This window comes from Balearica regulorum, chromosome 19 (assembly GCF_011004875.1).
Source record: "Balearica regulorum gibbericeps isolate bBalReg1 chromosome 19, bBalReg1.pri, whole genome shotgun sequence".
NCBI classification, from domain to species: domain Eukaryota; kingdom Metazoa; phylum Chordata; class Aves; order Gruiformes; family Gruidae; genus Balearica; species Balearica regulorum.
In genome coordinates this window covers 1433941-1459814 of record NC_046202.1, presented here as the reverse complement: position 1 = coordinate 1459814, position 25874 = coordinate 1433941, and the positions used below count along the sequence as shown (strand labels likewise).

Below are 25874 nucleotides of genomic sequence, written 5' to 3'. Positions count from 1 at the left end.
CTCGTCCTGCCCACTTCACTGAGACCACAGCTCAAATACTCTGCCATGCACAACTCTTCTGTGACAGTTCTCCAAGAGGACTGGAAACAGTACTACCTATGAGTCCTGAGGGCAGCAGGAGTGTGCTCCACTCGAATTTTTAGCAGCAGCTAAATCCATCAAAACACACAGAGAGCAAGAGAGACGCAGAAGCACACTGGGTGCAGCAACCTGCCGCTGAGCTGCTGCAGCGTGGCAGAAACAGGACAGAGCAGAGGATGCCAGGATGGAGGCCGGGCAGTGCAGGTACTCGAACGGGAGGGGACCAGAGGGCACCACTACAGAAGAACTTACTCTACAGAGGACAGTGCACCACTCAGGAAGGTTTCTTCTCTTTAAGCATCAGTTACAAATGGTACCAGAAACAAGAAAGACGGTGGTCCCAGCTCGGTAACTTCCCACGGTTTGTGTGACAGCACTGAAGTTTTAGTCACAAATACCAGTCTCTGTGATTTGCCTCGTGAAAGGAACTCTAGAAATACTTTTACCTGTATCTCCCAGCTTCTCTTCCTCCTATTTATTTGCTGAATTTCTAAATACTCTGTGTTTGCAAAGTGTTTGGTCAGCTAGTTAACCCAAGTACAGCAGCCCTTTGCATACAGTAACATACACCCAGCCTCTGAGCAGCAACAGGATCTCCATCAGAACACATTGCTCATAGCAGCTGGAAGGTACTTTACTTTGTGTTACTGTTGTCATTCTACCTCACACATACAAGAACCTATCACCCTCAAAAGTACAGAGCATCTGCAGCATTCCAGTTAGAAAACTAACGTTACTTCTCAAATTACATGCCAGTGGACCTTCCCAGTACAAGTTAATGGTTTTCCTTACAGCTGTCCACACAACCTAGAGACTCCCGCTTTCAGAACATGAGTACGAGACATGACACCGAGTGTGATCAGAGCAACGCCTGAATGATACCTGCAAATGATCATCTTTAGGGAAACACATATAACCACAAACAATTTTCTACCAAATACAGCCAACAGCACTTTATACATCTATTTCCTTCCATTATACTCAGCTTCAATCCACACTAAGATTTAGGACTTGTAACTACTGCGGTCCCACTGAATCCCACACAGGTTTTTACTTGCGAGCATCTTACACCCTTTTAAACCTGCTTTGCTATCAAAGGCAGAAAGTATAAGATTGTGCCCACCTGTATTGGACAACTAAATAATATTCCTGGAGCACTGACCTGAATAATACATTTCATAGACAATTTTCGGAAAAATTTACTTCAGAGAGAAACACTCTTGAAGAAATTGCCTCTTAATTTAAGCAGAGAACAACTATTTAGAGTCAGTATCTGCACAAGCAGCTATTTTCGTCACAAAACTGATGTTTATCAAAGGCGCAATCCATAAAACTTTTAGAGAACTAACTAATTTTATTTCTTATTTAATTGATCCCGTATAAAAAGTAAACAAGTGCACCATTTCTATATTCAAACAGTTTTGTCTTCTCTCAACCCAGCAGTGACTTCCACACACACACACTTTTGCTGCCTTCCCTATAAAGGGCTCATATGATAAACTGATAAATCCAGTATAACCATTACCTCTCCAGTTAATCTTTAGTTTCCTATCGAGATGCAAAGCAGAGATTATTGCTGCCTTATTAGGTCCGAGTTTCTAGTTGTGATTCAACTTCTTAAAAAATTAATGTTTAGTCACCTCCTGATTGCCACCCCAAGTCGTAACACACCATTCGGTCCCTATGTTTAGATTCTTGTTATTTAACAAATGTCTGAAAACAGTCTTTAAAAAAATTGCCCACTACTGGACCAAGCTTCAAACTGCTAGAATTATACAAACAAACCCCAAAGTTTAGGGGCAGGTAACCACTGCAGGCATACCTGGTACAAACAATGGCACACACTGCGAAGCTGTGGTGGGAACTCCGAAGAAGAATTAATGATTGCATGGAAAAATTTTTCTGTCATTTGCAAGAGACTCCGCTGGTTCTCTTCAAGGCTTTCTGTAGGCTCCAGCCTGAAACAGACCCATAAATGTATGACCAGCAATCATATACATGATACCAGCTATACTTATGTGTTTGGTAGTAACCTTATTTCCCAGGGTAAACAGAAATCTTATGGACATATTCATGATCTTTTACATAAAACTTTCCATCCATATTATAAACCACGTAAGTTACAAATATATGGTCATTTAAAACTCAGTAATAAACAGACAGCTATAAGTGGGATTCTCTCACACCATTCCATACAAAGACATGCATACGTAATTCCAACTGGTAATTGCATTATCAGTTTGATGATGGTTTCTCTGAAAGGAATTTTTGAGGTAGACACAGATATTTGAGAGTTAAACCATTAATAAGAAGGCCTATCTTTTGGTAAGTGTGCTAGTTTTGGCTGGGATGGAGTTAATTTTCTTCATAGTAGCTAGTATGGGCCTGTGTTTTGGATTTGTGCTGAAAGCAGTGTTGATAATATCAAGATGTTTTTGTTCCTGCTGAGCAGTGCTTACACAGAGTCAAGGCCTTTTCACTCCTCACCCCACTGAGCAGCAAGTAGCTGGGGGTGCACAAGGGGATGGGAGGGGACACAGCCAGGCTGACCCCAACTGGCCAAAGGGATATCCCATACCATATGACATCATGCTCAGCATATAAAGCTGGGGGAAGCAGGAAGGGGGGGGGGGGGGGATGTTCAGAGTGATGGTGTTTGTCTTCCCAAGTCACCATTACGCCGATGGAGCCCTGCTTTCCTGGGGATGGCTGAACACATGCCTGCCATGGGAATGGGGAATGAATTCCTTGGTTTGCTTTGCCTGCGTGCACGGCTTTTGCTTTACTTATTAAACTGTCTTTATCTCAACCCACAAGTTTTCTCACTTTTACCTGTCTGATTCTCTCCCCCATCCCACTGAGGGGAGCAAGCGAGCGGTTGGGTGGTGCTGAGCTGACGGCTGTGGTTAAACCATGACAGTAAGCTACTTAAAAGACAAATACTTAAAGTTTTTTCTAAGAGTTAGAGATAATTCAAAGCAACAGAACAGCTATCAAACCCAAGTCTCCAAATGATATAAAACAAATCAAAGCAAAAAAATTACACACAACATGCACGCATTCCATCTCGCTTCTGTAATTAATTCAATGACCTAAAGCAGATGCTTTCTGGTACTAAGGGAAATCCCCACATTAGTGGCCTACATAAAAGTATAAAGTAGCAAGTAGAAGAGGTCCTGCAAGAGCTCTCTACCTTCCTTACTCTCTCAGGGCTTAGAGGACATGCAGCAAAACTCATCTCGCTGTGTTGGACAGCTCTGTACAATTCTCCCTGCGTATAAGGATTGCAGATACAATTAATGTGTCTGGTAAAGTGAGGAGTGGAAAAGTATGAAAGTATGAGAAAAATATTTGCAATAAGGAAAAAGGAATCCCATTATATTTACAATGACTGGGAATCACATCTACAAATAAAGACATTTGCTCCCCCGCCTTGAATCTCAAACCTTGTTGGATCCACCTCAAAGCTAACATGCTGCCATTCAGAGGACGTGATCACAGTCCTTAATAAAGGTTCCAAAAGCTTCTGCAAATATGTAGCACCATATACCTGTGTAGAAAGAAAATCAGAATAGGTGGCCAAATTAACATGGCAATTCACAGGAACACTCCAAAATTCTCTAAGTGTTAAGAGTCTGAAAACATCTGATTTGTTTTGGCATAGCCCAGATTTCTGTAAAATTGGTGTTTCTATTACAGTCTCACTTCTGAAACATATCTGTGATAATTTCTACAAGTATTTTTATTAATTTCCAATTTAGAGAAAACTATAGGTCACTTCAATAAGCACAATAACCAGATGGGATTCTCTCTTAGAGCACAGTGTCTCAACACCCCATCTCTGTTTGTATAGTTCTACACAATTTTTTACACTGAAACGGAAGCAGAAATGAGACCACAAAGTTTGTCTCCCCATCTTTAAATTGCCCATCACAAAAAGATCATCAGGAACAGTCTTCAAGCTGGTACTAACCCCAGAATCACTCACATAACTAAACTAGTCAGAAGCTTGAAGCTCCCTACTATGGATGAAGATTATTTAGGAAAGGACTTTAAGATAACTAAAACTTTTACAAATATTTAGCTGTTTGTATCAAATAAGTTATTTTCTAAATAACTAGTATTCTTTGTTGAAATCTACAAATCTTACAAACGTTTTTGTTACTGTCACCAGTTTTCTTCTTTAAAACACAGAATATAGAGACTAGGCAAGATGAAACATGTATTGCCATGGAAACTTCCAAGGGGACTAACTGCAAGCTCAAGCCTAACTGGTCAAGTCATGAAGTCTTGGCAAAAGGTTAGTTCCAGGAGGATTTGTATTTTTTAGTTGGGCCTGAGCATAAGAGATCTACAAGAATTAGTTCATCAACTGTTAAAACATTAAAAGCAAAACTCCCTAAACTTAACAGATGTGAGAGCTAAGACTAACTTAAACTGAGACCCAAAGACAACTCTCTACTACTTTCATCTAATCTGGTTACTCAAGCGCTTAACACTATAGACTGGTAGTTTCGTACTTTTATATTACTAAACTTTTCTTCTTATTGAAGTGATCTGTAGCAGAGAGAAAGATTAGATAATATACCTTAAAACAGAAAGTCATTATTTTACTGGCTAAGCTGTTTCCTCGGAAGAGCGTCTGCATGGAATCTGCTAGTTCAACTTCCTTTGAAAACATATTCCAGAGTAGCTGGTAGAGCAAGTGTCGGGAATCAAAGAGTGTGACCAGGACACGAGCTAACTCATCCTTAAAAGAAGCAATGAAATGTTAACCTGACTAGCAGTGAGCCAAAGCAAGCACACACACACACAAAAAAAGAATTACAAAAAAAACCACCAAGCAGTTTGTACTAAAGCTTTAAATTTGCTATGGAGTCGTGCACGTAAATATCAAATTAAGCATACACAACCTCTCTTTACATCCTTCCTATGCTATTGCTTGTCTAAAAAACTGCCCCGTTCTATCCAGTCATACACATTCATGATGGTTAGTTCAGATAGATAATCAGTTAGTCTGCTGTATAACAAAGCCCAATTCATCTTGCTAAAATCTAGGGGAGCAAATACAGTTCTGTTCATCTGCACTACAGCACACCAATTTGTAATAAGGAACCAGCCTAAACAGACACATTTATTACAATAACTGTATATAAAATTATCCCTAGACGTTAATTACAAATTTACTATAACTTAAGATCTCTGACAATTAGATTCAGGACATTTTTCAAGAATATACTAGGAAAGGCTACCTATTGTGAACAGTAGGTCTAATCTCCCTTTAGCAGACTGTTGTTACACCCTTAACATTTGCTCTGATTTTTATTTCAAGTCTTAATATTTTCAAATATGTAGGAAATAAAAATGCATGAATCAACTTACCCACTGAGAACAAGGCACCACATTGGCTAAAGCCATAGCAATAGGAAGCTCCCCCTGATCACCCATCATTGTAACCAACTCCACCAATCTCTCAAACCGATCTGCTAGCACTGTTTCTGCTAACGTATCAAATTCTGTTCCCTGCTGCAGAATTTTGGTGAGGACTTCCATAAACGTAGCTCTTGTTTGGAGGTCTTTATGATAGCCCAAGCCTGATTAAAAAAACCCAGAACTACTAAGGAAGATGTAAAAATAAATTAAATACCAATGTCTTCATTATGTATTCATTTATGCACAGTTATCTCTAACTACTTTACCTATTGAGTGCATAAGACCACTGTCCACATTTGCATTGAGTAAGTTTGACATAGCCAGAACAGTGCAGTGCCGTAGGGAAGCTAGTCTCCGAGACATCCCACGTTTCCTGCCACCTGTTTGTGCACTTTCATCTTCCACTTCACTACAGTCATTTAGAAGGTTCATAAAGAGTGTGAAATATCTAAAGAGAAAGAAAAAGGCTTGGATAAGTAAAACAGATTTTGCAAGGATAACCATCTGAAAAGATTTGCATATATGAGCAAACAGACAATAAGCCTCCCAAAAAAATCTCATTGTCTGCCCCGAGTAATCTTTCCTGTAGTATTGTCCAAACTTTCAAATGTGTTGTAACAACCAGAAGGCACTGTCCTAAAACTTGTATGCAAAGTTTCTCAAACCAAGCAAGTAGATTTCACAGGTGTGCCTTTACAAACAGATATCTTGAAAGAGATTTTGAGTTTTATGGATAAAAATACCATACCAAAGCAAGGTAATTCCTCGCATGAATTAAGCATACATCTGCATTAAGCAGAAACAAAGCCAAGTTTTGTAATTATTTTCTAAATGAAAACATTTCCATAAACCTAGGAGGCAGAGATTTATGAAATGGGATATACAAGAGGTAATTGCTATTTAGATAATAAAATTACTTCTGCTAGAAGAAAAATCACAGTTTGTAATAAAAGTCATACGGTGCATCTAGAGTGGTTGTATAGAAAATTAGTTAAAAGTCACTATTTACTTAAGAAATAACTGAGATTTCGCTTCCATCAACTCAACACCATCTCCTTCTTCCGGCTGTAGCGGAAGTCCAGCAAGAAGAGAGACCACAGCTTCCATACTCGCTTGGTCCAAATCTCTGAAAAATTAAAATTTTAAGCAGCTGTGAATTAGTTCAGCAGAATTAGTCTCTCCTTCCCCTTGATAATTTTCCCATCTGGTACCTTTCCCTTTCCCTTATATAGCTAACTGCAGGTAAAAAGAATCTTTTTTTCAAAAAAAAAGTTATTCTAATAAAGTTCTGTCCATCAGGAAAATAGCTATTACATTTTCTGGTATAGGTTCAAGCAATATATCTACTAAAAACAACTGCAAACCAAATTTGTCACTAAAAAAACCAGTTAAGTATAAATTCAACGCTTTAATGTTTGAGGATTTTATTCTTCAGAATGCACCATACGAAGATATAGCTCTAGCAAATGAAGTCCCTTCCAACCTGGTATTCTATGATTCTATGAGATGATTCAAATAAAACATTCAATCCTCATGCTACATCAGAAAAGGTATTAAAAGGACTTAAACTCAGTAGATTAAAAAAACAAAAACAAACCCCACAATGACACCTCAAGAGCCATGTTAGTTAAAGACTATGCATTAAATATAATTTTATTGTTGCTCACCAAAACTTAAGTCTCAGTTTTTGTCTTTTCCTTAAAACTACTACCACTAAAGGAAGTCCACACGAGCCAGCTCATCTGGAGCGCTGTTAGCAACTTTAGCAACAGTTCAGAAGTATTCTTTCTTACCTTGTCAAGCATTTCACATCCTCATCTGTTGCTTGATTAGATGTTCCCATAACCCAGTCTGTCAAGTACTCCACCATTTTGTTCCTGTTACATATAGATATATTGCTTCAGCTTTCGGCTTTTTGGTTCCCTCAGACACACTTACTGTTGCCATCATTCTTAATTATTACAAAATCAATGTAAAAATGATTTCAACCACCATACACTGAAGATGAACTGAGCTAATTTTATTATTATACCAAGTAATACCCCAGTCTGTACCACACACAAATTTTTCACATGTGTTTAGTATCCCCACAATTAAAATAAAATTTGAATGCAGCTCCAGGCTCTAAATTATTCTGAGGACAAAGACAGGAGTACTATTGCTATACTAGGAATACTGGTGTGAGACAGTCTGGGGTTTATTTTTTTAAGTATGTAACCAAATAAAATTATATCTGTCAACATTACACTGTCCTAGAAGTTATACAATGCAACAGTTACCTAAATTTCATTTCTTGGCAAAATGAAAGGTCATCTCTCCTCTCCATCATTACTTCTACTAATTGACATAGCTTAGTTTTTATTTGAATTGCATGTACCAAATTTCCAAGCACACGCACATACCTGGAAAAAAAAAGCAAAAAGACTGATTAAATACTTCATGCTACTTCACACTGCCAGGCCCGCACAGCAGACAAATCTTTTCAGCTCCAGGCTGGAACTCACCCGCTGGCTGACCCAGCAGACTTGTGTAATGGGCTAGCAAGTGTTTGGGCTACCTTCTTCTGGTTTGTTTTTTTCCAAGTAAGTCAGCCCTTGTATCAGCTGAAGACCAGTACCAAATTACTTCTGGCCAAAGCTGTTTTCTATTAGTATAAAACTGAAATCTGCCCTTCAGCTGGTTTTTAACCACTGACACCATTGTACAGAAAAGAAACCAGGAATGCTCACAAGAATAGGGTCAAGCTACGAAATGCTTAGTTCCTAAAAAAAGTCTCCCTCCATCAGTGTACTTATGCTACAGTATAAATGACATGCACAATCACTGAAGTTGTCAGAGGAAGGTAAGAAAATTGGCTGCTGCTTCTCCATGGACGCAAGCAGACAAGACACAAACTAGAAGGGTTGACCTCACTTCCTAAACATATTACTTTGTATAGGAATGTCAACAGGGTTTCTTACCTAACCAGATTTAGCATCATCGTCTCAATACTAGCTTGTCCAAGATGTTCTGAGCTCCCTTCTGTATGATTGTCAAGCAAATTCTTCATTATAGCAATGGTTTGCTCTACAAATTGTGTGTTGGTCTCAGTTAACAAAACCTACAGGAAGAAAATTGCCAATCTTAATTCTTTACTCACAAAACCAAAAAAGGGTATTTATCAAATACACTGCAGCATTTCCAAATTCTAACGGACAAGCATTTTTGTAGTTATCGCCTAGCCAAAAGAATTCCAATATATGTCAAGATTAAATATGTCGACACTACCAGCCGTAACGATTCTGAGAACAGTCTCATAGATTCTGTACTCAAGTTGACTAAGAATTCAAGAATGTTTTCAATTACTTGATGTAAAATAAAGCCTGGAATCACAAATAAAATAATTATTAATACATGCTGTCAAATACAATCACAATGCTTGCAAGTTTTTTGTACAAAACACAAACAGGTATCAATTTCAATTACGTAAGTGAAAGACAAGATTGATGCTTTTTATTAAGACACAAATATGAAGGACTATATCAACACTTTACCTGTCCTTGAGAATCAAAAAATTTGCTGATGGTATTCTTCAGTTTGTTAAACAGCATTGGATAAAGTGCTGGACTCAACTCCAAACCCACCAGATCTTTAATATTAGTCCGTATCTGAAGTCCCACTTTCTCGTGGTTACAGACCATCAGAGTCAATAATCGATCGATGAATTTGCTAACAGGAGTCTCTGCGTTTCCCTCAGTGGACACCATAGATATCATGGAGCCCTTACGCTCATTGACAGGGCCCATAGGTGGGCTGTAGGTTGCTAATCCTGCATTGCTACGATGCTGCAGGCACACTCCTCCAAGGGCACATAAGAACCCCGTCATGTTGATCCACTCCTGAAGGGAATCTGTGTCAGACAGGTCTATGGATCCTCCCCCGCTAACGTGTGACATGCGTCTCTTAACAATTGTCTTATGAAGACTTTCAGCAACCTGAAAAAGAACGGCTGAAGATGAGTAAACGTAACTAATGGAGAGACATCAGAATTGTATTCTGTAATGCATCCTGCCATTTACAATTCCAGTCTCAAGAATTTTCTAAGATTCACCTTTCATAGTTCATTGTGATAATCTATAGAGGCACTGTTTTTAGAGAAGCTGAAAAAAGCAAGGTTAAAAAGGACTGATGAGGGTTGCCCCATCAATTACCTGCTCTGCACCAGGATAAAGTATATTTAAATCATGACAGTCAGCAGCTTGTTTAAAAACTTCCAGTGAAAGGGATTTCATAATTTCTCTAGTATTATTCCAGAGTTTTCACTATTCTTTTTTTCAATTTCTTTTTAATTTTTAAGCTCAGCCTCCATCTCCCTTACAGCAATTTAAGTCAAATTACTTCTTGGTCTCTCAGTAAGTATAGAGGACAACTGATTACCATTATTTTTCTGGAATATTTTCATGGAGTTAAGTCAGCCTACAAAATCCATTTTCTAGGTTAAAATTCAATTCCTTAAAATAAGCAAGCTTTAATAGTTATTTTAAATTTCTAAGGGTTGAACCTATGGAAAAATTCATAGTCACCTGCCCATCTTCCATTTTGGTCTTTGGATAGTTAAGGATTAGTTTTGTAGCTTGTTCCCATTTTGCATGTGTATCTTCCCAGGCCTAAAATAAGATATAGCAAGATTTAACTTCAAAACTACTTGTACCAACAGTATTTTCTGTTTTCAAAAAAATATGCATGCGAAGAGTACTAAAGTTCAGAAACAAGTTTACCTCTGTATTGCCTGCAGTTGGATGTTCAATGCGTCTTAATAATGCCATCACTCTTTTCTGAAGAGCTGCTCTCCCTACAAAGGGGCACAAGAACATTTAACCAAGTTTTTTGAAAACCCACCTACATCAAATATGAGAACTTTGAAAGTAATTATTAAATTAACAGAGGAACACATCCCCTTAAAGTGTTTAGAAACGGATTCTTCTTGTTACACTTTAAAATCCTCATCAGCTCAGTCACCCAAATTCTCTACTCTTTCTAGCAATCGCAATGATTAAGGTATTTCAGTGAAAGCAGGAGTAGCAATCAAATCAAGAATCTCAACCTGTTTAAAGAACTCAAACACAAATAATAGTCATATTATACAGGTAGAAAGGTATTTTACAGATTCGTGATTCTTACCTGTTGACATCATATTGCTAACAGATGCAAACTCCATGAAAGTATTGTAGTTTGGCAAAAAATTATGCACTGAGACTTCATCTACTCCACATCTGATGTCTGCTTCCTCACAGAGGTGACGGAAGCAGGACATTGCAACAAGGACCGCCTCAATATCCGGGCTCCACAAAAACATGTATAAGGCCACTTCCAATTTTGTTTGGGCTTGGCGACAAATTGGTGTTCCACTGCATCCTGCTGTGCTTTCCTTGGAAAACAGAGAATTCCAAATTTGGTAATATTGCTTATGAATATGGCAATTTTATTAAAATTAAGCTTTAGCCAATTTGTTCTTTAAAACTGCTTTTATTCTATTAGGAATAAGCAATCCTAAACAAGATCAGAGCTCTTATACGCTGTGCGCAAACACAGTGGTTAAGAACCTGTTCCTTTCATAAGGATAACCATGTACTTAGGAAAATCTTACTGATACTGGAGAAGTGTACATTTTAAAACAAAATGAAAATTTTGGCTCACAAAAGATGTTCTAAATATCCTCCTCCATTTTTTCCTGCAGCTAGAACTAGTAATAAAACTAGGCTTGAGAAACTTGCCTGTCAAAGGGTATACCTCACTAAAATGCTTGATTTTATCGTCCTTCATGGTACCTTCAAATTGCATGCGATACTTTAAAAAGTGAGATTTCAGATTTATTAACAACAGACTCATGTGTAGGGATGCAATGTGCAATCCTAGGAAAAAAATATTCACCAACATTTTACCTTGAAAAAGGTGTGACTTTTTAAAGTCTGAAACATCATTATTAACCAGCATACTAGATACATACAATATGTAGGATACAGATGCCTTATTCCTCAGAAATAATTAATTTTATTTTTAAAAATTACTCTAAAAGTAATTTAATTTCTACTTGCACACAAGTTTTTCTACTCAAGTGTTAAAAAGTATTATTATTATATATTACTTACCATGGAAGAATTCCCTTTCCCTTTCCTGAGGGTAACTCCAGGAGCACAGCGTATCATCTCTTCAGGGTCAAGAGAAATTTGACTAGTTCCACCTCCAGGGACATCATAAAGGAAGAGAAGGTGGCAGGAACTCCTATCTGATTGCTGTGAAAAGAGAGAAGAAAATCAATCAATTTGTTTTTTAAAAGGGTAAAAAGTACATTTCAGGAAGGTTAAAAAAAACAAACCACTCTTCAACATTTACACAGTACTTTCCACACAGGTGCTCTCAGGGCTTTATAAAACTACCCACATTAATGGTACCTTAGAATGATATTTCCCCTTAAGAAATTATCTGGATAGTCATCTTCAAAAAGCATCACCGTGAGGTAAGCACAAAATGATGCTTTTTCCTCCCTTCCTTGGAAGCTTCTGAAAGCCCTATAGGCTTCTTGGGTTTACTCCACAGAATACATACTAATATGATCATAATTTAGATGTAATTAAGTCTAAAGAAGCCAAGCTCAGAAGTACTGTACATTTTATTCTATACATTTTATATTTCATCAGAAAAGCAGGAACTGAGATTGTGAAGCAGAGCTCTAATAACGACTATTATCTTTTTTCTGATCCTGACATTAATGAACATCCGCTAAGCACTAAGAGGAAACAGGTTTTTAAAAAACAGCTAACTACTCTTTAACTGGAAGGAGAACAATAATATTAAGCATACTTTCTATCTGAAGGACAGCTGATTTCCACTTAGAGGCCAAATGTAAAAGTCTTCCTGAATTCACAAAAAGCCAGAATGCCTAAGGTCTTCTGCTGCAATACGTGAGATTATATTTTACAAAAATATATTACACTGGAGATACCAAAGGAAAAAGCCTACTACTCAGCATCAACACAGACAAAGAGTATTGTCCATCAGTAACAGAGCTACCAAAGTTGAACAGAGAAGAAAAAAGTCATTTAAAGGTAAAAATCCTCTTGCTAAGAAAGCACTTTTTAAGCATGCTATATACTACACATTAGACAGTATCATTCTCATGTTAGCACAGCTACTTTCAGGTCAGATAGAAAAAACAGAAACCCTTTCTTTTTTCTAGTAGATCTTTGATTCAAACAGTAATATAGCAAGTCTTGTTTTTATTCTAGCAAGTATGGTATTACAAATGTGTGTTTGGCTTGGAAAAAGTCTCTTGAGATTATCGGAAAGAAGCAAGTCAGAATTCTAGAACTTGCATGAACACGAGATCCAAGAAGCAATCTTTATTTCATCCATGAAGAAGTGTATTTTATCATTACTAACTTTCCCTTTTTCCTCACCTTGTGGATTATTTGCTTTTGTATTAGGCAAATAGGTATCAGGCACCAGGATTCTGTGAAGCACACATTTTCCAGACAAGTAAAACAACCTGTGTGCTAAAGTGAAAAAAAAAAACCCCTAAACCTAACACATTGGTTAACAGTTCTAATCAAGGGTGCCTCAAAGCACCATCTCTCAGCAGAGAGGTAATCAGAAAACAGAAAAGTGTAAATGTAGCTATTAAATCTCTTCCAATCATAGAAATAACCTAGTAAATGGAGTGACAAAACAGAGAGCAATTCATTTTAATGATCCTAATAGATAAATGTTAACATTTACTTACTTTGTTTTTTAGAAGAAATTTATTCCTACAGATGAGAATCTCTCGCAGCCACTTGAGGATTTCTGTACTGCTGAGCATCTGGTGACTAGTTAGTTTCTTGCAGATATAAAAAAGCATTTGTGAACTGCAGCAAAATGAAATTCAGCATTAGCTTTGTAATCTAGTAACAAAATTCTTGAAGATATTACTACATTTTACATAGAAATAGGCAATTAGCATGGATATCCTATACATATACTAGAATCATCTTTTAAAATGTATAGTAGATACAATACAGGTGTGTACTTTAAATGATAAGCTCCCCTCTGACCCTTCCCACCGCCCAGCTGGCCTTTTTAGTTCCCTAAAGGAAGTTAAGTGATTTGGGTACTTGTTAGCAGTCCAGACTCCAGGGCTGTCGATTCAGAAGTCCTCCATTTATCCACAGAACAGATACAGCACAGACAGTGGCAGTACAAGTTTACCTACACTGCTCTGACAACGTGTCTCAACTCTGTTCTGGAAGGAACACATCTAGGGATGTTCCTTCTTCATATCCATTCAGGCCTCACACTCTCTGTTAAAACTGCCAAAGGGTCCAAATTAGTGTCAATTTTAATGGGTTTTTCCCCCAGCCCGAAAAGACCACAGACTCATTTCTACTATTTGAAATTACAGCAATGAGTTTCAGCTATTGCCCGTGTAGGTAGGGCTCAGCCCCAAACCTATCCCATAACAAGCCCCTTGAGCCACACTGAGCAGTCACGCAGGCCAATTTGTTGATGCTGGTAAGAGTGTTCCTCCTAGACTGTTGTTCCCTCTCTTCTAAAACAAACATAGGTACCAATTCAGATTAGATCACCAAATATTTCTTTTTAAAAGTGCTGAGCTCATGAAACTCTTAGAAATCCGAGTTTACAGATTCCTATTTTTTAGTCTAGCATTTTCTGCAATTCAGATTTTTTTGGAACCTCATTTCCCTTAATATTCTCAAAGAAACCAACTGCAACAGCTGCTGTGAAGTTATAAAAAGCAAGGACTTTAGTGAATAAAATTTTTCTTCATATACAGGAAAGAGAAATGGAGATCACAGGTCAGGGTGAACTACTCCCTTCTTTAGGTGAGGGCTTCAGAGTCAAGATTAGCAAATCCACACTTCTGGAATTGCTTAGCATTACCCTCCCTCAGCCCCAAAAAGATAAAATCGAACTTAAACAGTAGTAAACATTTGAATGAGGTGGAAAAGTCTCTAACTTTTCAAACTAATAATCATTTCTACACCTTAACATCAGGCTGAAGAGGGTCATTAAGAAAGCCAGCAAAACGTTTCTTGTATTTTTGTTAAATTCATATAGTATAAGGAAGACAAAATATTTTCATGAACACGCATAATAATTTTGACTGCAGATTCACGCTGACGTTGCATAGGTTTCCCAAAACATTCACAGCTATTTCAAAAGAGAAGACAAATCAAACCAGCTATTTCTCCAATTTACAAAAGTTAACTTACATACCTAATTTCCCAGAATGTTTCTATAGGTGCATCAGGATTCCACAAGTCAATGCTGTCTAACTGGTGAAGAACTAGCAAGGCCTAATTCAAAACAAGGTCGTTTCACTTAAATGCAGAAATGTACAAAGTACATGGGCAGAGAAATAGGTGCAATCCCACAGTAATTACATTGCTTTAAAACCAACAGATATAAAAAGCACTTTATGTAGAAGAAAGAGTTCATTGTTAGTCCGTGTCAAAAGTATTTCATTTTTGTCTTTATTACATATTTATAATCCAAATCTAGTTTTACCTTGTATTTTCATACAAATCCATACTAGACACACAGAGACAATGTTTTTAAAACACAGGTTTTGGCTTTAGTATTTACTTCATGTCCAGCTGCAAAAAAATTAATGCAACTGATCCTACAGATATAAACTTCTAGGGGCGACAGCATAATTTCTGTACTTCAAGGTCTTTGCCAAGTCAGGACAGGCAAATACTTTGCTTTTTTTAACATTCCTGCACAAGCAAAACTTAGGTAAGAATAGGTTCTGACTGTATCTAAGAACACACTGGTGAACTAAAGGGCAAAACTTTAATCTCTGCTTTTGATTTAGTCAGATTAACAACAAAAATTCTCAAAAATCAACTACTTACAGATTAGCTGAAGACAATTTTCACAATATGTATCTGATAAAAATTAAACTGGTCAAAGGCTACAAACAATCGGAAAATTGTTGTTCAGAAATTGCTTATCCTTAATTATACCAAACAACTACAGCCAACAAAATCTCTCCTCTTAAGTCACGTATTACTTGGAGTTGTCTGATATGCAGGCAAATAAATTTTCACTTTGGTGAAAATACAAGTTAAAGACAGAAATGAGCAAAGTCTCAGCTATTTTTTCTAACAAATAAAAAACATTTGCTTCAAAGGGATTGCTATTAAAAATAGCATTTAAAAAAACCCAAACAAACCACCATATTGTTCTCCAACAATACTTAAGTCATTATTTCAAACAAATATTCCAGAACTACTTTAGTAACTTACTAGTCAGAAACAGAGATGAGAGGTCGACCGTCAGCTAGTTAAGCCAACAGTCAGGTAGATTTGGGATTAAGATCAATAAAGAATCAAGATTGAACAGTATACTGAAATTAAATTACATAATGGCCAAAACTTTTCAATCTCCAAGTTCCTGTAAATGACCGTAAGGATGGCACCACTCAACATAAACTTCCCCAGAGACTCTCACACTGAAAAGGATTATTCTTATACAAGAAATATTCTTGAATTCTACCATTAAACTATCAAGAAATATGTATTTCATATATTGATAGGTAGTAGTATATTGACACTATTTGTGGCAATTCCTGTTGAGGCAAGGTTTAACAAAAAAGCCTTAGTTTACCTACTAAAATTCAACTATTTACATAAAGCTTTATTAGCATACAGGTATAGTTAATCCTCTTTCAGTCTACCTGTGAAAACCTAAACATGGCCAATGAAAAAACCTAAACAGACGTCAATGAAGCACACACTCTACAAGGCACTTTTTAGAAAGGGAGTTTAAAGAAGGAAGGATAATGCATCAGGGATTAAAAAAAAAAAAAAAATCTTTCTGTTCCGTTAGGCACAAGGAGAAGCTGACGCCTGCTTTCATTGTGTATGAGATGCTCTGGAGACCCACCAGAGCAAAAAACATACAAATGTTACAACTGAACTGGCAAAGTCACAGAATCAGCAACTTTGCCTGGAAAGGCTAAAAATCAGAAGGAATTTTGGAGATTTGTTAGCCTCTTCAGTCAAAGCTGTCAGGAAAAAGATTTCAGTTGCCTTAAAGCATCCAACCCATCCCTCCCACACACAGCCACCTCTGATTCACAATGGGATACAGGACCAGCCACCGCATCAGGCAGTTTTCTCGCAGCCACTTCAAAAACCAGAAGAGAAAGGGCAAGCATAATGGTGCTCTCCGCAAAGATGGAACAGAAGAACTGTCAACCCACATTTGATCAACACCAGGGATGAACAAACCATTGGAAGAGGTGCAGGGTAGTCACAAGAGGCAGTATGAACTGCTGTTTCAAATTTTCTTACAGGCCTCTCCTGTAAAGCTTTCAGTGCAGGAGACATGTAGAAAAAAAATCAATAGAGGCCAACCTCTAAGACACAGAACTTCATAGCTAATCAATACTTCAGAGCTTCTACAAAAGCCTAGATTCGTCTGTGTACTAATCACTTGGCACAGAGAACATTTACCCCTTACCTCCATGGCTTCTTGTGCTATATCTGGCATGCTGGATTGCGGAACAAGTTGTACAAGGCCTGTAATTAATTCAGCTGTGCTACCTTGTGTCTCAGGCCCTTGCTTCCTTGGATTCTAAACAGTAAAAAGGAAACCAAGTTTAAATTGTAAAACTTTCTAATGACGAACCATGTTACTAGACTGGCATTCCTGTAATTACACTAGGGGGATTTCTGAATCTTTATTAAAAGAGTACCTCATTTCTTTTCAAGCTATGATACTCCTCGCATATCATATCTTTGACATAATTGAAATATTTTAAATTAAACAATAAACAGACCCAAGAAAATGGAAGATCTAAGAGCACGTCTGTCTTTCTGCTCATTGCAATGATGACTAATTTCCCCTGCCGCCTTCTAGTTTTCTTCTTGTTCTATTCCCCTCTCCCTCCCCGCCATGTCCCCTTCAGAGTTACAGAGCTTTGTGCTCTCTTTCATCGTGTTCCTCTGGTTCTGTAAAATTTCTTAGAGTTTCTTTTTTGGTTTTGTCTTTTGCCTTTGAAAGAACAGAAGCATTATAACCAGAGAAAAGAACGCGTAGGGAAGTATCCTAGATGTCAGGTTTATGTTTTCAATTTTTATTCATCTAATAGCTTCAAAGGTAAATGTTACTACGAATGACTAGTATGATACACTTACACACAGCAAAAGCTTTGGATCAGCATGGATCAGTTTTACCAAGGATAACAGCAAGAACTTGTAGCTTCTGGTTTCCAAATCAGTAGGTTTTTCTTTAAATTTAAGGCTTGTCATTTTCTCCTTAAATGTAAGACTCTGATGGAAGGAAAAATCACAGTCATTGTCAGTAAGGTAGTCTACATACAGTTATAATTAAACATCTTATGAATTGTATTGTTTTTATAATCTATAATTCATGGAAGTTTAAAAGTATATTAAATTCACTCAAGTATAGTCGCATAGTCTTCTACTTACAAATCCCCTTTTACATATGCATATGCTATCACTTTATCTTTAAAGTTTACTTCATTGTTTTAGTTAGCTGCATGTGGACATCAGAAAAGTTTTTGCATAAGACAAACTATGGCAAAAGAAAATGGATAAAGGGACTAATAAGAATTTAGAGAGATTTTCTCTGGTCTGAGAAAGAAATGAAAATAAGTGTTTCCAAGTAAGCTTGAATACACAAGAGTAGGGAATTTTTTTCCCAAAGGCAAAATAGGCTCTTTATGTTCTGCCATAATCACGGTCTGGACGATAACATTTTCAGCTGTACTGCCTCTGAAAGATGTACCTTTCAGTTTTCACAAGGTACACACTGCACTGTTTAATTAAAAATAAATACAAAACCCCCTAGCTCCATCTGAAAAAAATCAGAAAACTACTTCTGTACCAGTCAACTTCCTCATGGAAACAGGGCATTTTAGGATATGTATTGAGAGTTCACATAAAGTATTCTGGATTGGCTCCAGCGTGAACCATATCATTCTACCACTGCTGTCCACACAACAGAATCCAGGTAGCAATATGACCAATACACTTAAATAGTCACACACAGTGTTGGCCGTGAAATACGTGTACATGGATGCTACCAGTTGGAAGGATTTCAAAAATTGAGTTTATGCTTCGATCCTACAGCGTGCACAACCCTCCAAAGTGATCCACCCTGCTGTATGGCAATCAACTGCAGTTTCTTCATCTCAGCAAAAATAATTTGGATGCATACTAAAGCCTACGAAAAATAATATATATATATATATATATATATATGCGCGTGTGTTTATATATATACACACACATATAAAAAGGTGACATTGCGTTAACTGGTCCCCAGTATCTCTAAAACCAAAAGATTTTCATCCCTCTCTAAGTTTAGAGAATTTATATTTTCATTAATTTTAATCTTACATCAGCAAGGATTAAATTAGTCTTTTTCGCTTACAGCTACCAAAATAGTTACGAGACAGTAACTTGGACGAAAAAACTGCCATTGTGCATATTCAACACAAGACAGAATAAAACACTCTTTAGAACTCAGCTTTTTAAACTATTTTGTCTAGTTTATTATTTGCAAAGATGTCAAACAATAACATGAACTTGGGTTTTCATTTTCACTAAACTCACAAGTTTTGAATAAAAAAAGTTGCTTGAAATTATCCTCAAGGTAACTGAAGAAGAGATATGACATTGTACAATTAAATTCTACAAGAAATTAGAACGTCATGCTATTTTGCTAAATAGTTAGTGTGAAAATACACAAAATAAAGTCTACCGCATAAAAAAAGCATCTGATCAGGAAATTGATACCACACAGGTAGAGGTAACTAATTCTGCGCTAAACCTCAGTTTGCTACAGTTACGGGAATTCTGAGAAGAGGCATATGGCAAAAACAGCTGATTTGTTTCTGTGAAGCCATTTATTTACTTCACACAATCAAAACTAAAGGCTATCAATAAACAAAGACAGGGACATGACTGCTCTCTGCAAATACATCAAGGGGATAAACACCAGTTTGAAGCTAACAGACAACACTGGAACAAGAATAAACGGGGATAAGTTAGACATAAGTAAGTTTAGGCTGGAAATTAGAAAACACTTCTAATCACCAGAGCAGGAGATTCTGGAAAAGCATCGTGATGGAAAAGTAGGGGGCAGAAAGAAAGGAACAGAACCAACAAAAAGCCTTTCCTTCCAGGAAGCAGCTCGACTGGCTGTGAGAGGGAACGCCTTGGGCTCGCCAAGCAGAGTGCCGCAGAGGTCTCCTCCAGTCCTACGCTCTTAGGTAAAACATGCTACCGCTGGTACCCCAGATGAAGTGACTGCAGTGGTAACTATGCACAGAAAAGTCAGAGTAAGGGAAGGCTTTTCTGCGGTAGTTACGATGGGTCATACTTACAGCAACAGAGGCCCACTGCCATGCAAAACAGTGACTGGTTGGCATCTGACCATGTGAGCGACAGCAGCCAATATAGAACGAACGGAAAATAAGAAGCAGAAGACAAAGCACCACCAATCAATGTCAGAGTTGCCGTTACAACACCCCTGCTATTTTCTCAACAGATCAATATATACATGTAAAAAGTTAAACATGTTGTAGCTTTCAACAAAAGGTATTTTGATCATTTGCTTTCATTTGAGAAGCCAGTAGGAATATTTTAATGTATCATTTTAGGCCTTCTTCTAAAACATCAACCAAGTTCACTTGACACATCAAAAGTCCTAAACGGAAAGTTCAGAAGAAAGGCAACGCAGCTACACATGAACTTACTAAAAAAATTTGGATGAACTACAAAGTTGAATTTACTCAAGACTTTTTCCAAGACAACCAAGAAGATTGACTTTACTTCATAATGTTTTTACTTTGTTGCTGTCACCAAGACCAAACAGTCAACTTGCTCAACAGAAAGCAAGCAAGACAAATGAAGAGAAGAGATACTCATGCCAATCGTGGTAAAAGCATTGCAGTTTTCAGATGTTATCTTCACATACAGAATGCTTTTGGTTTTCAGATTAAACAGGAACGGACATATTACCTAGCTATCCACACAGCAAGAAAGCTTAAAATGAACAGTTTGCCACAGAGGACAGTTACAGAAGAAATACTTCTATGTTGCCAGTTTAAAAGCAGTATGAAAATGGAGAAACATACATCACTAACTGACTAGAAACAGTTAGTCAATACACCAAAACCTGCAAAGTTTACAGAGCATGTATGGCTCTCTGTTGCTTTTTGGATTGCAATGTTCTCCCCCCCTCTAGTTTCCAGTCTAAAGTTAATGAATAAAAAAGCAGGAATGGAATGGAGACACAGGAGAAACAAGAGGTTTGTGTTTTAATAGCTTCTTTAGAAGCCTTACCGGAGTCATGCGAATTGCTGGATGCGTCCCACAGCCCTGAATAGCTTTGTGAAGCGTCTCGCTGAACATGCTGCGAAGCTCCACGGAATGGCAGTACACAGCATCGATCTTGGGCCACCAGTCCAACGCAGACTGGAATGAAAACACAGAAATGCTCAAATGTTAAACTGGTAAGATATGAGTGAGACTGTGATTTTAGACCTCTAAAAGTTACAAAAGCTGAGTACAACTAACCTTTACATAGCATAAGAATTTTACACAGTATTAACGCTATGTTAATTTTGCATTCTCATCATAAAACTTGTAATATTTAAATGAGTTGTAACAGAAATAGTACTTCCAACTTAGCTGCTCACTGTATTGCTCTTCTTTCTGAACAAGCACAAACTCTGAAACCATAAATGCAGGAAGCCATGGTAGATACTGATGCTAGTATTCAGGATACTGAATGCTAGTAAGTAATACTTCAAAACAAACATTGCGATACACTAAACGAAATGGAAAAACTGGTATTTTAAGTGCTCGATAATATCTGAAAAGCTGTATTACTCCACCACATCTACAGTGGCATCTTCTCCCCTATTTGTCGAAGTGCCTTATAGTCTTTTTTTATAAATATAGCATTTTCATTACAATGTTGGGATAAATGAAATAGAGACTGTTATGTAAATTAAGTAAGGCTGGTTGCTCAACACTGACTGATTCTATTTTCATACTGAGCAGGGAAGTAATTCTGAACAGTATGAAAGTTAAAGTCATATTTTAGTAACTTAAAGTACAATAACAAATTTAAGATGAACAACTGCTCAAACTTGCAAAATATTTTTGGCACTCAGCATTTACTACAATTTTACACTATTTAAATTCATACTGGATCAAATCCCCAAGCAAAACCACGAGGCCAGTGCTTCCCCTAAGTTCCCATGTCAATATACCAGAAGTAGCACCAGATGGTGTAAAACTATGCATGTCCTGAGAGTGTTTTTCATGTATCAATACAGCAGTACACATTATAAAACCAGAGAACTTCAGTTTCGTTTGTCATCCTACATTCAAGGGTATTAGAACATATTTGTACTGAAATTTTATACTGGAATACAAGTTCTCAAGCTGGGAATCCAACTGGTGGACAGTGCAAACAAAGATTTGTATGTCCTTCCTTATTAGCAAGCAACTCTTGCTGCATGGATACAGGCAAAAAGATTTGGTCTACTATTCAAATTGTATTTAATAAGTAGATATTGATCTGAATAGAAGCCACAGATTGCTGGGCTGATTAAATACTTTCAGAACTTACATTTGTGATTATTCGATGCAGCGAATTTACCAGTACGTAATGAAACGTTGATGGGGAATTCTGTGCCAAGCAGATCTACAATAAAAATACATAAAAGCCACTTAGGAACATCTTTGTCTTTGGCATCTTTCTTATCACATTGAGTGACATACTGGAGCCTTTTTATTAAAGCTGTCAAATCTAAACAAGAGGAAGTGTAATCACTTAAGAAAACATTTGTAAAAACATGCAGGGATTTATTACTAAGGGATATTTATGCAGTTGAACTTATTTATGTGCTTCCAGCTGCTGTTAGCACATCTTTTATAATTGTCAGGTCATCAATAGTATGCGGAGAATGGCTTACCAGTAAGTAGCATTCTCACCTTAAAGTGCTGGTTATTATGAGGGTTTATGCGGAAGCAGGAAACTAAGCAGTCAATCATAAGGTCTACATCTGCATTTTGATTGCCTCTTGAAAAAGGTTTGCTTGGATTAAACAGCAAATTCTGTATTTTTCAAAAAAAAAAAAAAACAAAACACATACATACATAAATCAGATACCAAGATTATTCTTCTCTGATTTCAATACAAAACTTTCCATTGAAGAACACTATGGTATTCAATTAAGGAGAAATTCAAAGTTTATTTCAGTATTTTAAAATTCAAATTTCTTCACTGCAATTAGGAAACAGACATTACCTTCAGATCTACTACCATGGACTGCACTAGTAAGAAAATGACAGAATTATCTTCCCAGTTGATGTAGGTAGATGCTTTGCACAGTTTAACACAAGCAATAGCAGCACTTTCAGTCAGCTGTCTGCTCCCACTGTGGCCTGCGAGTGCTTTCCTGAGATTGTCCAGGAACAGTTTCTGCAGAATTCAAACCAGGAATAATTATAACCAGTAATCTGTGGTCAGGGTTTGTAGATTCTTAAATATTAAAACCAAACAACAGTGCATTTTCTGATCTGAAATCATGGATTTTGGGATTGCAAAAAACAACTTGATGCCACATTCTGGAAAAATGTTATGTTTATTAAAGACATTCATTTTGAACAATCTAGGACAATCAGAATGGCACAAAGATAGAGGGTCCTTTACTCTTAAGCATAATGTTTGTAGCCACAGCAAATTCAACATCTGCTACAGGTACTGCAACTATGGAACACACAGCACATGCACTGCAGAAACCCCGAACAGTGCAATACAGGCCAGCTGGAAGCAATGCTGTTTGCTACTGGGGAGGCCGGGGAAATCACATTGCTTGGATTCAAATCTCCATGAAAATGTAAAAGTTCTGAAATAACATTGTTTGGGACATACTCTTTGTATGAATTAATGACAATGAAAGAACATATGTTAGGTGAGAACTTAAAAAGGCTGCAGAAATTTACAGATGGAATTGCAACACGCTTTTTAGGCAGAAAAGACAAAATAAAATATACCTCAAATACAGAATAAGCAAAACCAAGCATACTCAAGAAATCAGAACCAGAATTCAGACACTTTTCTTCTCTTACCTTGTTCATTTTAGTTTCCTCTACCACATCCTTTGCTATATCTTGGATTATCTCCGGACACAGGACCAGGAGTATGATTTGCAGTGGCCAAACTGCTGCTTTACGTTTTGTGCTTTCAGCAAAGCCATCCACTAAGTCAAACAACTTCTCTGCACAATCTGCATAAAATATAACCCTAAGTTCAATACCAATTTTAATTCTGAAAAGGTAAAGCATACGTCTAAAAGAGAAGGAAATCTCCACCTACACAGAAAAAAAGTTCTGTTTTGCACATTACTGGCATGCTACTGGGGATAAAATGGTCTCAGCCCAGTTAAAGACATGGTTTACCTGAAAATATAAATTTTCTTCTCTTTTTTGACTAGAGACAAATACAGGTGATGTTCTCTAAGTTGGTTTTTTTTTCCTGTATCAAGATGAAAAATAAGTATTTAAAGAGTTCCCACTTTTTGGGGTTTATTTCTTTGTGTTGTGAACCACAAAACGAATCTCTTTAAAAAGTGAGTCAGGAGAGAGAAGAGATAGCAATATATCCTTGCCTGCCCTGAGAAAGGTTGATAGAAATTTGTTTCTTATTTGCAGGCTGCACAAGAAGCAGAGAGGGCACAAAATGCAAGTGAATGTGGGGATCTCTGAGAAATCAACTTTTGAACACCATGTCACTTGTTATGCCTTACCAGCCATATCAGTCTGTGGTGTTTGATACAGCTTTGTGAATTCGTCAGGATAGTTTTCCACCCAGTTCCAAAATGCCTGCAGATAATGCAAAACACCTTTACATTCCAGAACTTAAAAATATTTTTTCTGAATTATGTATTTAAATGAAGAGAGATTGTACTCTTACTTCTAATCACTCGACATTTCTTGCAGAGTATATATGCATCGAACGGATGCACCAACTTCCATTTTATACTAAATTACTGAATTGCAACTATTACTATACTAGAGAAAGTCTGCAAATAAGCAATGAATCAGAAGATAAATATTAAAAAACTCACCTTTTCAAGACTATTGATAACAGCTAACTGAGCTACTTTCTTAAGGGCTTTAAACTTGAATACAGTCTCTGTAAAAGTAAAACATTTCTGCATTTAGAAAACAAACTTGGTTCTAAAAAGCAACACAGATTATAAAATTCAATTATAAGATTTGAAGTGCAAAGCAATTTTTAAACCAATGTCTTTATGCTGCTTCAGAATTTTAAATCTTTTGGTAAATATATGACTATTTGGAGTAAAACACAGCAATAAAAAGATACACATATCAACATCACTGTGCCATCTCTAACTCAGATATATATCTTTTATATTCAGATAAAAGTATTTCAAGACACAGGCTCAAATCATACCTTGCAAGAGTCGTTTCAGTTTTGAACAATCCACACTGATGTACTGTAAAAGTTCAATATCATGAACATCAGCATTATCTTCTGAACAAACAGTCAGTTCCTGTAATCTAAAAATACGCAAAGTAAACTAACTTCTCAATCAGATTACGTCAGACAGGTATGAGCACATACCTGCGATTCTATACATTTGAACAGCAAGAGAATATTATATGACCTCTTATAATACGATCTCCTCAGATAAACTTTTCCTGGTATAAAAATGAAAGATGGATCTTGCATGATTAAGAGTTAATATTATAGTCTTATTCCATCCTCATACTGAAAATGGATCTAAATATACCAGTGGTGAGTCTTACAAGATACCAAAACCATCTGGTGATAGTCTGTTTATGCCCAAGATTTGCCTAAATCCTTCTGTTATCTACCACACTGTAGCAGTAATCTTGACATCTTTTCATCTCAATATTAAATTAATGGAATCATTACACCTTTAGACTACCGCTCCTTAACAGCAAGTCTTGCCCCAGCCAATTTCTCAAGAGTAAAGCAGTGACTGATGGTGCTTAATACCGCTGAAGTGAGCTACAACCTTACAACCCTACTTTGTAAGCTAAAGGTCCACATTTTTCTGGCCTAAAGAAACAGGATGCAGTTTAATCACACCAATTTAAACACAATGGCATCTTTTCACACTTTGGTATTAGATGATTTACTAAACATCTCATCAGATACTAAGCCACTAATAACTAAATCATATGTTCTCACAAACTAACGATAGTCATATCTTGTTCCAAAGCTACAGATGTGTTTTAGACATGGAATGTGATTTCTAGTACTACACACAAAAGCAG

General features: G+C 36.9%; 1 protein-coding gene across 5 annotated transcripts in view; it reads right to left on the bottom strand.

Moving 5' to 3' along the window:
* NF1 (neurofibromin 1) overlaps positions 1–25874 on the bottom strand; it is a 208931-nt gene that overhangs the window by 156345 nt on the left and 26712 nt on the right. For 3 of the 5 annotated variants that reach the window (XM_075771461.1, XM_075771458.1, XM_075771460.1), the window contains exons 5-30: positions 25024–25130; positions 24674–24741; positions 24353–24428; positions 23676–23833; positions 22852–23025; positions 22536–22658; positions 22171–22245; positions 20874–21005; positions 17697–17831; positions 17020–17133; positions 14767–14846; positions 13274–13397; positions 11643–11786; positions 10675–10921; positions 10272–10345; positions 10077–10160; positions 9048–9488; positions 8475–8614; positions 7794–7916; positions 7308–7391; positions 6524–6640; positions 5781–5962; positions 5464–5675; positions 4670–4831; positions 3528–3631; positions 1904–2039 (exon numbers count right to left, since the gene is read on the bottom strand). In XM_075771461.1, the coding sequence (XP_075627576.1) occupies positions 1904–2039; positions 3528–3631; positions 4670–4831; positions 5464–5675; positions 5781–5962; positions 6524–6640; positions 7308–7391; positions 7794–7916; positions 8475–8614; positions 9048–9488; positions 10077–10160; positions 10272–10345; positions 10675–10921; positions 11643–11786; positions 13274–13397; positions 14767–14846; positions 17020–17133; positions 17697–17831; positions 20874–21005; positions 22171–22245; positions 22536–22658; positions 22852–23025; positions 23676–23833; positions 24353–24428; positions 24674–24741; positions 25024–25130 (3616 nt within the window). Of the gene's footprint in view, positions 1–1903; positions 2040–3274; positions 3353–3527; positions 3632–4669; positions 4832–5463; positions 5676–5780; positions 5963–6523; positions 6641–7307; positions 7392–7793; positions 7917–8474; positions 8615–9047; positions 9489–10076; positions 10161–10271; positions 10346–10674; positions 10922–11642; positions 11787–13273; positions 13398–14766; positions 14847–17019; positions 17134–17696; positions 17832–20873; positions 21006–22170; positions 22246–22535; positions 22661–22851; positions 23026–23675; positions 23834–24352; positions 24429–24673; positions 24742–25023; positions 25131–25874 lie in introns of all 5 variants that reach the window. The other 2 variants (XR_012838375.1, XM_075771462.1) reach the window with 2 other exon arrangements.